Source organism: Myotis myotis, unplaced genomic scaffold (assembly GCF_014108235.1).
Source record: "Myotis myotis isolate mMyoMyo1 unplaced genomic scaffold, mMyoMyo1.p scaffold_m19_p_1, whole genome shotgun sequence".
NCBI lineage: Eukaryota > Metazoa > Chordata > Mammalia > Chiroptera > Vespertilionidae > Myotis > Myotis myotis.
The window spans coordinates 8,326,561-8,343,963 of record NW_023416313.1 but is presented as its reverse complement, the minus strand read 5'-3'; the positions used below and the strand labels follow the sequence as shown (position 1 = coordinate 8,343,963).

The window sequence follows — 17,403 nt, the reverse complement described above, 5'->3', positions numbered from 1 at the left end:
AACCATCTTGGGCCTGAGGTCTGGCACCCACCAACAATCTTCTGGAAAAAGAATGTGCTTAAGAATTTAGGGGTAAATGGGCCACGGTCCAGAACATGAGGCCCCCCTTTTAAACATGACGCTCTGCATAACCTTCCTAATTCCTGTGATAGGAGGCCCCCCTCTGCCCTTGGAGAGTAGCAGTGATTTTCACTACCTTAAACTGGGCCAAGTTCAGAGTGTTTTCTGGATGAGCAAGGGAAGCACTCATCCCAAGACAAACAAACGGGATTCATGAGAATGGTTTGCATTCTGCTGAACTGTTTCACTTTGAATAGCTGCTTGAATAACAAGCTGGGGGTTGTCTATAAAACAATCCTCAAAAACAATCCATATGCACGTGATGATTACTTTGACCATCTAGATAGAAACACATCTATCTACATATATCCATGTAGCAGCCACACCTGCATTCCTTACAGGAATATTTGCACAGAGTAGGGCCGTAAGCCACACATACCCCTTTTGGAATAAATTGTGTCTTTAAAAATGTACCCTCCTTAACCTAGTTGTAATAATGTGGTTTCTGTTTATAAAATTGGACTCTTACAAGAGCAACAAGAAAGAGAAAAAGCTGAATGTATTTTACATGAAATACTAACCTTTTGTTAAAAGAAAATATCATTGTGCTCTAGAGTAAATTTATTGAATCTTCCCAAATATATCCTCCAAAATTAATTTTCACCAGGTTTGCATAAACTCATTTATTGAATTGGAATTCTGTCCCCACTAGAGGCAATTCATTTGAAGAGTGACCTACACCCGCCCACCCTCTTTCTAGAACACCCACACACATATGCTAGCAGCGACTGGGTTTTCTATTTCTTCCCCCTCTGAGATATTTCCCACACTTGCCTGCTAAGTAAATGATCCGTCTCTTTGCAGGATAGTGACAACCTCTGGTGGGACGCGTTCGCCACGGAGTTTTTTGAAGATGACGCCACGTTGACCCTTTCCTTTTGTCTGGAAGATGGACCGAAGCGATACAGTAAGAGCGAAGTTTGTTTTTCTGATATTTCCTCTTTTTGCGCCTCTAAGAAAACCCCAGGGGTCTTCAGAGACTAGCACAGTGCCGACAGCCTGACAGTGATACCTCCACTCCTGACGTTCTTGCTTCCGATCAAGGCCTTGTCATAGGTGGCAGCCGGGTCTCCGTCGAGGCTTAGAGTGTTTGGACACGTGGTTGTTTAGCAAGCGAGGCGAATAGCAACCAAGTCACGCAATGAAAAGTGGGAGCTGAATTGCAGAGATTTCCCACTGGTCTCCTCCCCGGGACCCCCCTTTATCTTGACAGCTCACACCTCATTCCCAGTGTTCTGCTTCTGAAGGTTCCTTTAAAAAATTGCTCCTAGTTACTGTATCAGCAACATCCTTCTAATTTCCTCTTACCAATTATCTCAGGTGTTGTTGGCCAAGTGCTGTCTTTTCTGGGGGTGGGTGGGGAGTAGGGGAGACCCCAGATGCTTTGAACACACAGTTTGGGATTGGTGTTGACAGAATTACAGTCCCCTGACTTTCCTGCGAGTGATAACTCCGTAAGGATCCTCCAATTACAGCCCACGGCACCTTGGGCAGAAGCTGATCTGTCCTGATTAGGTTCAGCCACCTTGTCAGAGATCAGATGTGCTAGTTCTGCTGTAAGACTGGGAGGCACAGGTACGTCACCGCCCAGGCAATTAATGTCCGGTTACATCAGGGGGAGATGTGTTTCCAGAATCCAGGGTTGCCCATATGAAAGGATCTGTCAGAGGGTAGAACACCCCACGTGTCACAAACATGGGGAGGAGATGATGCTGGAAACAGCCGCAGGATGTTTGAAGGAGACAACCCAGAGCATTGGGCAACTTATAGGTAATCAGGCTCTTGCTAAAAATGATTGAAAGATCTGATGGCTGCTAACTGTATTTCAAAGCCATTAGGAACAACAAGTTATTGGTGGTGGTGTTTTAATTTTGGTGACTTTAGGCAACTCAGTAGTGTTTGGATCTATTGCATGATGAGTTCATTAATTATGCTCATATATGCGTGGTGATTTGCAATAGTGGCAGACTGGGGCAACTCAGCAACTTGGACTTGCTGCCCTATGGAAACTCAGTGCCAGGAGCATGTCTTTGGATCTGTGTACTTTGGGCTTTTAAAGGCGTGGGGCATTTCTAATAAATATTTTGGGTGAGGGCGGCAGCTAGTATGTCAGACAATGGGCTGTTTTAGTGTCTTTATTCAGCATAATGACTCTGTTGCAGGCACAGGTAAGCCACTTGATGGGGTTCTGATGAGTTAATTTGCCTTCCTGGGTGTGGGTGCCCCCAAGACATGCCCGAGACAGTAAGAGAGTCTGGTTTAGAAGCCACTGTTTCCAAAGTTTCTAGGAGATAAATGAACTCGGCAATCCAACAATTACTCTCTCCCCAAAAGCCTGCCTGATCAATGGTGAATAATTTCCAACCGAGCAGTCATCCATCTTGTGAGCCTCTTCTTCTCTCTCTTTTTTTTTTTAGGCATAAGCTCAGATACTTTCAAGTTATCATTGTTTTATGTTCCTTATTCCTATGCTTTTTTGGTTTGTTTGTTTGGAATTCATCAGGGTCTGCTCCAGGAACTAGAATTACAGTTTTAAAGCCTGTTCTAATAAAACAGGTCCCCCATCTTCCCTCTGTTCACCCCTCACCCCGACATCATTTGGGGGTGAGGCATGATCAGTGCCTCTTTAAGAGCTTACATCCATGGACAGGAGGAATGCCTGACTCTGAGCCATTGTTGCCCAGGTTTCTTTGTTTCTCTGAGCCAAAATATTTCCCAAGCAGAGAAGAGAAACAAAGATGATTGACAGCTTGGAGCCAAGTCTCATCAGCTGCTTTGCTGACAGCCTGGTGATGTGCACACGCTGCTGATGTGCGGGCGAGTGACAGCTGATTGACAGCCGGGACTGGGAGACTGGAAGATGAAGCAGGCTTAGAACGCCCGGCACACGCTGTTTATGCAGCGCTCCCAGCACAGGCGCTGCCACCTTAACTCATTCGTGGTCCAGGCACCCTTTGCCAGGCTGAGAAGGCACCTGCTGGCCTGGGCTGCAGGCTGTAGCTCTTCCGTGAGTCCTTCCAGGGAGCCACGAGCTTCGCATTTCTGAGGGAGAATATAAGTCTTCCCTGTTACATTTACATATACAGTCTTCACTTGTACATCTAAAAAAATCCCCCAATTACTTTCATTCTAGGTACCAAGAAATATCCCAATAGATTTCTTTACCCCTTACTAGGAAAAACTGCTTCTTCTCCCTCCCCATCTCTCTGTTTAGATGTCTTATCTCTAAGCTAGGTGAATCCCATAATATGCATTTGCTTATATGTTTGTTCCCTGTCACCCTCTATTAGAATGTTATCTCCACCTGGGCAGGACTTTTATGTTATTTATTGCTGAATTCTCAGATGAATACACGAACTCACACATAATAGGTGCTCAGTAAATATTTGCTGAGTGAATAATTGAATGAATGAATTGACATTTGGGGAAAGTTTATATCAACAAACAGAACATTGACAAAACAATCCCTTTACCTAGATCTCTGGACTATTTTAACTGGAAGAATTGAATCAACAATTGAATTGAACGATGTGCTGGCATTTTCAAATAAGCTCTAGGATATGGTCTGATCTACTTTAAGTGGGGCAGGGGAGCAGTGAAAAAAATCAGGAAGTAAGTATGCTTCGGGAGGTGCATTGTGCCTCTGTATTAGTTGTGTTGCGCTCCCCACCCGGGTCCCCACTGTCCTCATGTGCCCAGGTGGGACATGATTGGGAGAAATATAGACTGCTGGGAGTGGCTGGTGTGGAGAGAACCTGATAGACAGGGTTACTGGACCTGTCTGATATCGGGCTGTGTGTCCCTAAACCAACGTGCCAGTCCCTGCCTTGCGGCACATCGGGAAGTTGTTCTCTAGCAGTTCCAGGGAGGTAGGTTTCTTCTGGGGGTAGGAGAGGTAAGTGACTTCCTCTTTGTCAATAGATTAGTGATTAAAGACTATTAGAGCTGAAAAGCATCTTTTCTGAAAATGGAAAGTTGGTCCAGAGGGTCCCAGCTGGCAAGTCATTGGGCCTCCAGTCCACTGACTTCAAAGTCGAAGTCAGAGCATCTTCCCCTTCCTGTCCCCATCCTATCCCTACATCCTCCCATAGCTAATGGGAAAGGAATGGATTCGTCAATTCACACATTTCCAGGAACATAAGTTGCAAATAATGACCGTGTCTGATATGACAGAAGGCAAGGCGAACAGAGGAGTGGGTTCCTGAGCCCTCTGCATGCGGACTTGGCACACTTACTCTCAGGCATCCTGTGTGATTTTCCTTCCCCATCTTGTACAGAAACAGCCATTCTTAGCTTGATTGCTCACTGTTAACTTCAAGCTAGTACTGAGGCTCCTCTACTCCCTTTTCAGGCATATGGCAGAACTGTGCCCCTCACCCTAATAATCCATTAAAAGCAAACCTTGGACCAGTTGGTGTAGCTCAGTGGTTGAGCATTGACCTATGAACCAGGAGGTCACTATTCGATTCCCAGTCAGGGTACATGCCTGGGTTGTAGGCTCAATCCCCAGCGTGGGGTGTGCAGGAGGCAGCCAATCAATGATTCTCTCTCATCATTGATGTTTCTGTCTCTCTCCCTGTCCTCTCCTCTCTGAAATCAATAATTAAAAATAATTTTAAAGCAAACCTGGGACCATTTGAAATGTAGTGTCATCAGTATTGACTATTGTTATTTAACAATGCCCAGCCTCAGCCTCACTCCAGCTTTTGTGCATCATTCGATGGGCTTGACAGTTGGCAGGAGCTTGTCATGTGTGTTCAGTGTTTGGAGCTTGCTGCAGAGCCTCGCTGATTAGCTGTGAGCCCATAGGACCACTCTGGTGGGCACTTCCTGCTGAAATGCACACCAAAGAGATGGCCTCCTCCCAGAAACTAGCTCTATGTCCGGTGGGTCAGTGATGTGCAGGGGGAGGGAAACAGAGGGGAAGGGTGAGTGAGTATGTGTAGGGCTCTGTACTTTGGTGGGTAAGGACTCCCACACATAGTTAAACATGTCTAGGTTGGCATTCTTGCTTTGGAAATTCAGGTGAGAAATGATATAACTACTAAAATGCCATCTTGTCTCAGGGCACTTCCTTGAGGCCTACATTTTAGGAAAGGTGTATTGTACAGGCAGGTGCTCTGGATATGACACCTGGGTGCAAATCCAGCTTTGTCTTTTACTACCTGTGTGATTTGGCATAAGTCATGTTCTAAGCATCAATGGTCTCAGCGGAAAAGTTTGATGATCTGATGCATGTGAAGTTCTTAGCAGAGTTTCTGGCACCATGAAAATGCTCCATAAATAGCTTTTGCTATTGGATTGAATTCCAATGAGCACATCGTGGTCTCTAGATTGAGATCCAGGGCAATTCAGATACAGTTGTCATTAATCTAACTCTTGTTTGGAATTTCGGGATTGATGGCTGCCAGTAATTTTCTATCACACACTTGTTAGTTCACCATGACTTCTGTCTGGAATAAGGATTTCTGACATGTGACCTCACACCTTCATAGTCACACCAGCCAAACTATTCATTCTCTTTCTCTCTGTGGCTATTGGGGAGACATTTTACTCTCCAGAAAATGAAGGTTGTTTTAAGACAAGTCATCACTTTGCATAGCATTATTTTCCTCTGTTTCTCTTGGCCATCAAGTCCCATTAGATAGTTTGAAGAACCACACATCGGTCCCTCTGTGGAGTCATTTTGACATCCATTTCTCTTTTACATTTTCTTCCCACCTCCCTTTCTTCTGACAGCTCTGATAGCATTGCAATATAGCCTAAGCGCTTCAATTTTCTCCTGTAATATGTGTTTTTTTATGTGTTGTGTACTTGGATGTGTCCCCCGAAGGCAGAGAAATTCTAGGAGGCCCACACAGCTTCAGCATCTCTGGTTACTATTTTTCTCCTGCTTTTTATTGGTTCACCTGGTCCAGCTGTGCTTTAGTGTGCTTGCTATAGAGAAATTTTTAAAGCATTTCTCCCACTTTCTTTTCCTCTCTAATTTATTACATGATTAAAGATAGATTTCTGGGAAAATCACTCCTTGAGTACATGCATAGGAGCTTTGACACCACACTTAATAACTACTGTGTCACGAATGTGGCCATTTAAAAAAGCTACATGCACAGAATGTCCTTGCAGAAGGGGGAGGAGGGGATTAAAAAGGCCGGATCTGTGCGTGTGAAAAGAGAGTCCACCTGAGATCTGGAAAGGCTCAGGTTTGTGGGGCTGGTGCTGGAAGACCCCGAATTTCTTCAGGAGACATATGCCAGCTGGTCCTGGACATCTTCCTCCACAAAGTAGCTGTGTTCCTCTGAAAATTCCTCATTTTCTTTCATTTTTTCCACTTATGGAAGTAGAAATGAAAATCATGAACTTTGGATCCACACAGATGTATTTTGAGTCTTTGCTCCACCATAACTCTGTGATGTTAGGCATGTGATGTGATGGTAGGCATGTTGCTTAAACTATATTAACCTCAGTTTCTTTATATGTAAACCCAAGGTAATAACACCAACATCATAGGGTACTTGTGAAGATTAAATAAGATTAAATAATATGTAACCTTAGCTTAGTGATGCCCATGGAAAGCACATAATGAGTAATTATTGCATGAACAGGAGAATGAGTGAAACCTATGATATGCCAGTCACTTGTTTTAAAGTGGAAGATAGTTCCCATTATTCATTTAGTCATTTGGCACATAGCAGGAAAAACTCTGCCTTTGGGCAAAGCCAGACCACACCTGTCTTTTTTCTATATGGACACCTTAAGAATTGAATTTGTAACCAATTGGGAGAAAAAGTGATATTAATGGAAGATGGTGGTTTAAACAAACAAGCCCCAAACTATTACAATGATGACACCTGTCCAACAGAGGGTTAGGATTCCATCACCTACTTTGCTCAGACAGCAAGAAGCTATTGAACACATATCAAGTGCTGGCCACTGTTCTAGGCACCTTTGGACTTGCTATCTTATTTATTGAGGACCAGGTGAAAGGAAATGAACTTCAATTGCATTTAAAAAAATGTATCTTAGAGAAAAGAATGCACTGCCTCGGAGTAGCACTTGATGGTTCGTTACTGGATGATTGTGGCATTTTCGTTGCTTAATGACATAGACCTCTTTGTCTCAGATGACTCCAGAAAATGAGTTCCTTTCCATGGAGCTGCACTAAATGGTTTCTGGATGGCTCTGGCCTCTGAACTTGTGGTTTTAGTGAGTGACCCTTTTCAACAGCAGTCTTCATTAGGCTGGCGATATTTGGAGTGAATTGAATTAGGACTAAAGCACACTATCATTTGAAGTTCATTTGTTCCTGCACTGATACTTTGGTTAATTCATTCAGAAATCACTGAGTTTTTGCTATTTGTCATTATAGTGGGGCATACAGTTAAAGAGAAAGGCCTTTTCTCACAATTTTTTTCATTTGCTTTTGATTCCATTTTATTTAAAATTCTTACTTTACATGGGCATAATCAGCTAAGTAGCCCAAAAATAAAATATTCTGATATTAATGCCAAATCTGGGACTAGTTATAAAAAAGACTTGAGAGAAAGCCTACAACTGATCGATGAACAGACAGACTCCTAAAGGGGAAAAAGAAACTGAATCTCTTCCCATTTGTGGTTCCAATGGATGATATCAAGATTTGCAAATGGGCCATAACAATAGATTGAACAGACATTCCATTCTCTCATTGCTAATAAATACCACACTAATAATTACATGAAATAATGGACATAAAATGCTTTGAATGGATTTAAAGTGCTTTGCAAGTTGAAGGTATAACCATCACCATATTTGTAATTGATCTTTATGATTTTATGACTTTCTGTTTTCCCTTTATAAGTCAAGCTGTTAAGAAATCTAGGAGGATTGTTGGGTTTCTCATGCAGATAAAATTTATTGTTGAATATACATTTATGGGTCTGACTGACTTGCCCTTAAATGCTTAATTGAGGTCTGGGTGAAGTACTAACCAGGAAATGGACAGTGTGTGTTGTTTTTGAGACTCTGTGTGACTATGATATCTATGGGATCTGACACATACCTTTCCTGACTCTTGGTTTCATAGCTTATATTCCTACTCCTAAATTTCTCTATGGTTTTAACACCAAGATGTCACTATCCCATTATGGGCCACAGGAAGATTGTGGCAAACTTTTTAATTATTAAAATTACAGGTAGTGTAATTGGCATTTATTGTCTAAGGGCTGGTAATGTTAACAGAATTATAGAGATACATCTCATTCTATCCTCTTTTAATCCCATTTACTCATCATCTTGAAGATAAGGTTGCTAGATAAAATGTAATAAAAATATAAATGTAATAAAAATAAAATACAATAGTTCTATTACAAAATTATCTTTTGTTTATCTGAAATTGAGAGTTAACTGGGCATCCTGTGTTTTTCTTTGTTGAATGTGGCAGCCACAAGTTCATGCTCAAATAGGAAATCCTGATAATTCCAGAGAAGCTAAAATAGGGTGTGAGCATGGCATATTATATGAAAAAACTCTAAGAGATTTACCTGGTTTCTTAGTCACAGAAGTCTTCCCTCTGTGTATGTCCAGCCCTGTATTCATGAGTCCCTCCTACAGAACAAAACACCTCAGCAGTGGGTGGGGTGGGGTACAAGTTGAAGCCCGCCTGAATTTAAATCCAAACTCTGTATTACAGGCTGTCCACAGTTGACTTTGCCAGGGATTGGGCATAGTCATTGAAGAGGTACATTGCCTGCCTTAAAGGAGCTTACAGTTAACTCTAATGCAATAGCATCAACACTGGAAGAGCAGGACAAGGGAAGTGACCATATGGCACTGAGAAAGAAGTGATCAAATCTGATTTTAACTCCAGTTGAGTCTTTTAATAATAAAAAAGTTTGCCAAAATCACCCCGTAGCCCATGATGGCGTAGCGCCATCTTGCTATGAGAACCATAGGGAACAAATAGGAGTAGGAACATAAGCTATGAAACTAAGAGTCAGGAAATACATGTGCCAGACAGAGTCATAGTCACACAGAGTCTCAAAAATACACCTCCTTTCCATTTTCTGGTTACTACCTCATTCCGACCTCAACTAAAGGGCTGGCAAAGATTTATTTCTAACCTTCTAAAACCCTTAGTTTTCTAAAGTCATGGCAGAAAATACCCTATCACAATGCTTTGAAAATATAGGCGTTCAGTAAATATTTATGGACTGCATGAGTGATGAAGCACTGGTAAATAGTACAAATATGACCCACAGGGCCTGAATATTTGGCCCACAGGCACATGATTGTGCATATGATATTTCCCGTGTTTTAGTAAGTTTCTACCCTTGCAATCTCAAGTTGTAGCTACTCATTGATGTCAGAGTCACAGAAATGTCACAGAGCAACTTGGAAATTTGTCCACAAACAGGAACAGGACTTGAGACTCAAATATTTTAAACACCAAACCGAAATCACATTTACCCAACCTACAACACTAGGATTGATTTTTTTTCTTTTCTTTAAAGCTTTGGGCCATGAGTTGATAGAGTATTTCACCACATGGTTTGTCTGCCACCCTCTTGGTAAGTCCATTTCATGGAATAAGTAGTCCTTAGCAGTGGTTAACTAGGTACATGAATCTACTTATTAAACAAATCTTAATAAACTTCATTTCCGTGGAAACAGTTGTTTATTTATTTAACCTTTCTCAGGGACTTCCCACATGTCATATTTCTGTGCCCTAGCGATAAGAAGATGAATGAACAAAATCTCTTGCCTTGGAGGAGCTAAAGGTCTAGTGAGCTCTTATTTCTAGGACTTATTATTAGCTAGATGGTTTCATAATTGATGCCCTTTGCCTCCTCGGTTTATGAAACTGTTCTTAATCATAATCACCAACATATTTTTAGACTCTATATCCAAATGTAACAATTGTTTTTTTCTTTTCATTTTTTTTAACAAAAAAATCTTTAAAAAACAGTTTAAAGTGCGATGTTTGCAGTATTTTCTTTGCATGACACTTAGCGAGGTGACATGCTGTGAGGTCCACTCCCCATAAGCTAATGTGTAGCCTAATCTTTACTTTGTGACATGTTTTCAGGTTGTAAATGTACCTTATTTGTGACAATGGGGTAAGATAAAGCATTTGTTGAAGTCAGTTTAAATTAGCATTCTTGTACAACTGTATTAGGCATGTTCAGGTAACTTTCATTAAGAATGTAGAGGCTTTATGACAAAATCACCCATCCGGATGTGTTCCATTATTTATTGTTTCATCAAGGTAGTCATATTTGAATTCAAGACCTTACGGAACTAGGTACCTTTATTGTTCTTTCCAAGAGAATCAGCTTCACATGACTATTACAGCGTGCTTGTTTGTTTTTATGAAGTTGATCCTTTCCCAATTGGTGCTACCTTCAATATACTCTTTGATGGGAACTTTCCTGATGCAACATGTATCTTTAGCTTTTCAACAAGCCAGAAGAAGCTGAAATTGACACTAGTAATCATTTTTAAGATCCGTAGAAGGAGGAAGTAAGGTCACATGTGAGCAAGTGATGAGACAAGTTCTTCATATTATCTGAAACAACGAGAGTATTACATTATTTTTACAGACTTTTCTAAAAAATAAGTCTTACTTAGTCCTGCCTTTGAATAATCTCATTTGCAATTTGATCGTCTTTTGTTTTACTTTGAAAAATGCATCATTTGCTATGCCAGGATGGGTGAGTTACACTGAGAACAATGAGAGAGCAAGAGTTCTTCCAGAGTCTAACCGTGAGGCAAGCCCAGTCTGTAATGCACAGGGGGGTATTCTCTCATAGACACACATGGTATCTCCATGTTAACTCTCGGATTCCGGATAAAAATCAGCACTTGAGATGGTCCTCAGTAATAGGATGATGTGTGTGTGTGTGTGTGTGTGTGTGTGTGTGTGTGTGTGTTGAAGAATTAATGCAAGCTTTGAAAATATTTCAAAAATTGAAGTTAGTTACCTGAGAGGTAAAATTTTCTCTGGAAATGTTTGTCATGCCATATGTGTGTTAGTCATGTCCTATGTGTGAAGTACTCACATTTGATAAAGTCAACTGCTCTTATTCAATTGAGGCATTTAGGAAAGTTCAACTTTCAAGCTTAAAAAAAATCAATGATAATCAGCTTTTTCAAGGTTGCCTGCCTAAAACAACTTAATGTCTCTATACTTATTTGCTTCTCTTCAATAGAATCATAAGATAAATGATAAACTCTGTTTGGCAGGTTATGTAAACAAACCGCCAATTATATCCTTAATAGTTTCCCATACTATTAGTGCCCAAATGTATTTCCTATAAAATGCTTAAGTGCTCAGAGCGCTATTATTTCTTTTAAAGATGGGCTCAAAATCAGTAACGATGAGAGTTATTATTCAGGTTCAGTGTGGCAGCAATTTTTCACCTGATAATTACCTTGTTAAATTAACGTCAGCCCAGCGCCATGCCTTGATTAAGAAAACGGTCCTCCAGCCCCGTGCAAGCACCCCAGCTGTGGAAACAGTGCTAATTTATTGAACCCAGGCTCATCTTCAGCACGGCTTCTGTGACATTCCTTAATAGAAGTTCTAAGAAGTTGTATGTTTCTTATGAGGGGATTATGCTTTCTTTGGTGAGGTCCCATTGTATCTCTTGACAGTTGGTGTTTCCCATGTTCTTCCTGTTTTCCGCTCTGGGCTTTGCCAACCAGGGCACTGTGTACTAGTAATTGGGGTGATCCCTATTCCGAGCCTTCAGGAGGAGAAGGGAAAATGACCCATCCCCAGGGAAACAAGGAATGCATGCGCTACCTGCCGTTCCTCTTCCTGCCTCCCCTGGTTTTGAATTGCCATTTAATTTGTTACTTCTTTCCCTTTGGAAAGGAAAAAAAAAAATGTTTTACAAGACCCTCCAATAGTAGCTGTGGTTTTGTCTAAAATGAGACACGGTTACAGATTCCAATTTTTAGTCCAAAATAAGTAATTCTTGCTACGATATCCTAAATTGCAAAAAGAAATGAGTCAGATACATAGTGGAGTCTTGGTCGTTTTTTCAAATGTTTCCAACAGTAACCTCGTGGATTGGTTAATGAGTTAAGATGACAAGCATTCGGGTAGTGTCTTAACGTTCACAGAATTCTTTCCTAAATCAGGACCATCTGTAAGCTTGTGGGGGGGGGAGAGTGGAGTGGGGAGGACTGTCTTATTTCCCTCTGCGTCCTCTGTGCCTGCTGTGGTGAGGGATAGAAAGGAGGCCATGATTAGTATTTGCTAAGCGGAACTGGCTGGCAGTATCTCATTCCATCATCACCATGAGGCCAGAGCACGTGTTATAGTGACCATTTGTATGGAAGAGATGAAGAAAGTGAGGCACCCCGAGACCTGAACTCAGCTCTTCTGCCTATATCGTGACCCCTTTACCATCCCACTTCTTGGTAGCATTTTTATGTATTTATTTTTTAATATGTTTTCATTTATTTTAGAGACAGAAGAAGGGGGAGGGAGAGACAGAGAAACATTGATGTGAGAGAGTAACATCAATCGGTTGCCTCCCATAGGCACCCCAACAGGCGATCAAACCCACCACCTGGATATGTGCCCTGACAGGCAATTGAACCAGCGACCTTGTGGTGCATGGGAAGACACTCAGCCAACTGAGCCACACCAGCCAGGGCTCAGTAGCTTTCTTAAACAGTATAGAATCTCTGAATGTTACCTGTTTGGATGAAAATAACCTACTGTCTTGCCTGGATTTTGGAGCCTTCTTCCTTCCCTCTCCCCTCGCCCACACCTCCTGAAAACAGCACAGGTTAAGAATAATTAGTTCTCAATGGCAAATGTGTATTCACGGAGTATTTTTTTTTCCATCACAGTTAAGTGTGGATTGCTTAAATCCCTCCAACATTGCTGCTACAAAGCTGACATTTATAAATTTTCTTTCTCGGCGCAGTATGGGATCCTCCATATGTCTTTCGAAAAAACTATCTATGTTTTCAGGGAATCTAAAGATTTATTTCCTTCCCAGTCCTTGTTGCTGGCATTTTCTCCAAGCCTCCAAAACTGCCAAGAGATGAACTTCAATTTAGAGGAACTGTTACATTTGTCATTGTGAATTTGCTAAACTTTGGATAAATTTGAAGACTTATGCTTATTCCTAAAGGGACCCTGAGAATGTCTTTGGGGCTCAGAAAGTTCACACTTGACTTTCTTCCTGCTGATCCAAGGAAGCGAGTTCTTAAACCCATGCAGCTGCACTGGCTGGGCCCTGGGCCTGTTACTGTCTCCGCCTGGACACAACTGCACCGCCAGGAACTCACATGTGACTTCTGAGGTGCCAGGGAGAAGGGTTCTCTCCCTGCTTTGTGCTGTGGAAATCCCATGCCCCGTCTGCATTTCTGGGATGATCCATCAAAGAGCACCTCACAGTAACCTCTCACTCTAAAGGCAAATAGCCCAGCTTCAAAACAACGTCCTTGTTCTGCAGTAAGTCTTTGGCCTTGGTTATTGCACCTAATCTCTTTAGCCTCACTAGTGTCATCTGTAAAATGAACGTGTTTGTTTGGTGTGGTATAATGGTATTTGTAAGTAATGTACGTATGGTCCCTGATACACGGCACTTTATCAACAAATGGTAGCTGTTATAATGATTATTTATAGCGAATGTAGAGGAAGTTAACTTATCTTTGATGTGTTCAAGACAATGGCAGCTAGTTAGTGATAGAGCCTGGATTCGAGTTCTGTGCTCAGTTTTTTATAAAACACAAGGCTCTACTAAATGAGCTAAAAGTGCTATCCTCCTTTTTTATTGAATATAGTCTGGAAGTAACATAGTTTCCAGGGACCATATAGTATTTAATTTTGTCCTCTGAATCACCTTCAAATTTTTTCAGAGCCAAGTGCAATAGGAAGCATCACTAAATTCATCGAATTCAGTGACGTGCGAAGAATTGCAGACAACCTACTTGATGGATGTTTTAGTTTTCTATTGCAGCATATCAGATCACCACAAACTTAGCAGCTGAAAACCACACACATGTATTATTTTGCATTATCTGTGGTCAGGATCCGGGCACCAGTTAACTGGATCCTTTGCCCAGACTCACAGGGTGGAAATTGGGGTGTCAGTTGAGACCGTGATTCTGTCTGAGACTCAGAGGTGTTGGCAGAATTTAGCTCCTTGCAGCTGTAGGATAGAAGTTCCCATTTTCTTGCTAGCTGTTCACTGAGACTGTCTTTAGCCCCTCGGAGGCTCCTGCTGTTCCCGGGCACATAGTTCCCTGCACAACATGGCAGCTTCCTCTTTCAAGGTCAGCAGGAGCATCTCACCTGGTGAGGCCAGGCCCATCCAGGATAATCTCTCTTTTGCTGAACTCAAAGTTGTCATTTTAGGGACGTTAATTACATCTGCACAATCCCTGTGCCATCTAATGTAACCTAATCATGGAGTGACATCTCAGCAGAGTCATGAGTCTGCTCACACTCAAGGGGAGGGGATAATGCAGGGTGTTTACACCAAGGGGTGGGAGTCTTGGGAGCCATCCTAGGGATGTGGGACAAGTGTATCGTTATGACACAAAACTTCTTGATACGAGTCATCAAACAAGTGTAAAGTGTCCTGTGACCTTGGGGGACTTGGAAGGCATGGCAGGACAGTGGGCAGAATTGGGGAGTCAGAGGCAGAGATGAGTGGGACAGTGAGGAAGGAATAGAGTAGAGGAAGCACGGTGTCTGGGGAAAGGCCTAATGGTTTGGTTTGGCTGGAACTTGGCTTTAAGGAACTTCCCCCTGGTTCTTAAGAGACTGTAGGGTTTTGAGGACATAAAATCTGTAGAAAATGTGATGAAGACTTTGAATGTACTCAGTCAAGAAAGGAAGTGTCTGGCCTGGTCATGTGTCCTCTGTTTATGGGGCTCTAAAGCCTCTCTTGGTGGTCCCCCTTCAGCACCTTAGAGAAGTTTCCTCTACCCTTTGTGACAGAGAATTCCCAATCCTGAGGCCTCTGTGGTTTCTAAAACGCCATTCTCTGGAGGCCTCTCCCCTGAGTCTAGGAGTAGGATGGACAAGGCTGGAAACATGAGTTCAATTCTGTAAACTCTACATTAAACCAACTGGAGGTGGCTTTCAGTAAAAGAATCCAAAACCAAGCTGTACAAGAAATGATGCAGTTATTCATTCATGTGTCCACTCAGCAAGTACGCACTGTGTTCCTCTATGCACTGAAGTCTGCTTTTGCTCTGGGGACACAGTAAATGAGACAGTCATGGCCCCTGCCCTGGGTACGTTTCTCATCTAGACTCTAGGTTCTAGAACTAGATAATTCTAGTTAATTTAGATGTTAGTTCAGTGATGGTGAACCTTTTGAGCTCAGCGTGTCAGCATTTTGAAAAACCCTAACTTAACTCTGGTGCCATGTCACATATAGAAATTTTTTGATATCTGCAACCATAGTAAAACAAAGACTTATATTTTTGATATTTATTTTCTATACTTAAATGCCATTTAACAAAGAAAAATCAACCAAATAAATGAGTTCGCGTGTCATAGGTTTGCCATCACTATGTTAGTTTCTCAAGATAGTGAGCTATTAAAATAAAGGTACTCTCATCATTAATTAATTTCAGCTGTGGTAAGTGTTATGCGCAAAATATATGGGACTCCACGAGGGCAAATCAGGGCCTTAAAACAACCTCTACAGGGATGGTAGTGAAGGTGGGTCAAGCTAAACCTACCTGAGGAAGTTACAAAGGGTGAAAAAATCCAGAAAAATAAATATACTTGGGAGAAGAGATTGATTAAAGTGAACACAGAGTTGTCGTGTATCTAATGGGCAGACAGGGTGGAGATGTTTCAGATATGGGAATGAATGAAATCAGCCTGGATGTTTTCCTTGCTTTTTTACCTGATATTCTAATTCTCATTCTTCACAGCGCACCTCTCTCCCTAGTTCTCGCTGGAGAATCCATTGGGCCCTTCTTTCTGTGCTTGTGACACATAGCACACACATTGATTCTGGCATAGCTCTCCTAATTCATGGTTATAGTTTACCCGACGCTCAGCCAGGACCTCACTGGAGATGTCCTCAGACAGCGATGCCAGCATTTTCATCTTTTTATCTCCAATACCTAACACTTCACCTGGCACCACAGTTGGCACTAAATAATATTTATTGAATGAATAAACTAGAACTAGTTGGAAGTGATGGAAGTAACATGTGGAAAGACTGTTGTGCTTTAAAAGGAAGCACTTTCAGAATACCAGTGAGGTGAAATGGCCTGCCTTTGAGCAAGAGGCAGAGCTCACCCTCCCTAGAGGGGGCAAAAGTCCCATAATTCTGTGTATCTGAATGTGAACTAAAACAGAATTAGAAAAACTTGATTATAACTACCACCAATTATCAAATTATGTCTTTGATCCTGATTACTTGAGAAAGTTAATGCATTTTCTCAAGGGCTTGATTTGGGTTCACAAGTAGCATTTCAGATTGGAAGAGTCTTTCCTGGTCATAGACTCTAGAGATGTGCTATGCATTTTGGTTTCATTACTGAATGTTACATTTATGGTATGGGGGATAAGATATTTAAAACTGTAAATAAGATACATAGATTACATGAATGAGATATTCCAAGTTATTAGGTCTGAAAACTCTATCAAAACATGCTTATGAATGAAAACATGCCTGTAGGACAGAGTAAGGTATTGGACAGAAATAATTGTATCACACAGCATAGAAGAAAAAGTGCATATTCACATACATCAATAAAAAGCCATGGAGAACACAGTTCTCCAATAGCAGAGAGAAGCCTAAGAAGCAGGTATGACTCAGAAGTCCATGAGTCATATTAGACAAGCATCACATTAACATCGTACAAAAATCAGAAAGTGTGTGAGTTAGTACCTGACATGCTGGCTTCAGCAGCAGTAAGGACAAAGGATATGGAGAGACAAGTTAATGACCAGCTTATGCTATTGGGGGCCTGGTGGGATTGATCCACAAGCAAAGAACAAAAGATTTGCAATGTAGCTAAGCAACTATTACCAGAAAATGCATCATGACAGACACCTATAAACCCCCAAGGCTCACAGGTGGCCTTCAGGGCAGTGTAAGCTGGCGACATAACCAAATACAAAGAGATTAAAGGAGAGTTTAAGAAGTTGGGCATCTGCCAGGAGACGACATGATGAAAACCGTCTCTTAGAGAATCAAAAACAAAGCTGACTTGTTTCAAATGGGAGATGTCATAGTTTAGTGCTAATATAAAACCGAGACATATTTATTGAGGTTTCATAATGAAATTTGTGGTATCTCTTTT

At 41.6% G+C, this 17,403-nt stretch overlaps 1 protein-coding gene across 9 annotated transcripts in view; it reads left to right on the top strand.

The window, feature by feature from the left end:
- The window catches only part of LDB2 (LIM domain binding 2), a 321,749-nt gene that overhangs the window by 118,689 nt on the left and 185,657 nt on the right, over positions 1 to 17,403 (top strand). For all 9 annotated transcript variants that reach the window (XM_036329432.1, XM_036329423.1, XM_036329452.1 and 6 more), the window contains exon 2: positions 925 to 1,027. In XM_036329432.1, coding sequence (XP_036185325.1) covers positions 925 to 1,027 — 103 coding nt within the window. The remainder of the gene's footprint in view (positions 1 to 924; positions 1,028 to 17,403) is intronic.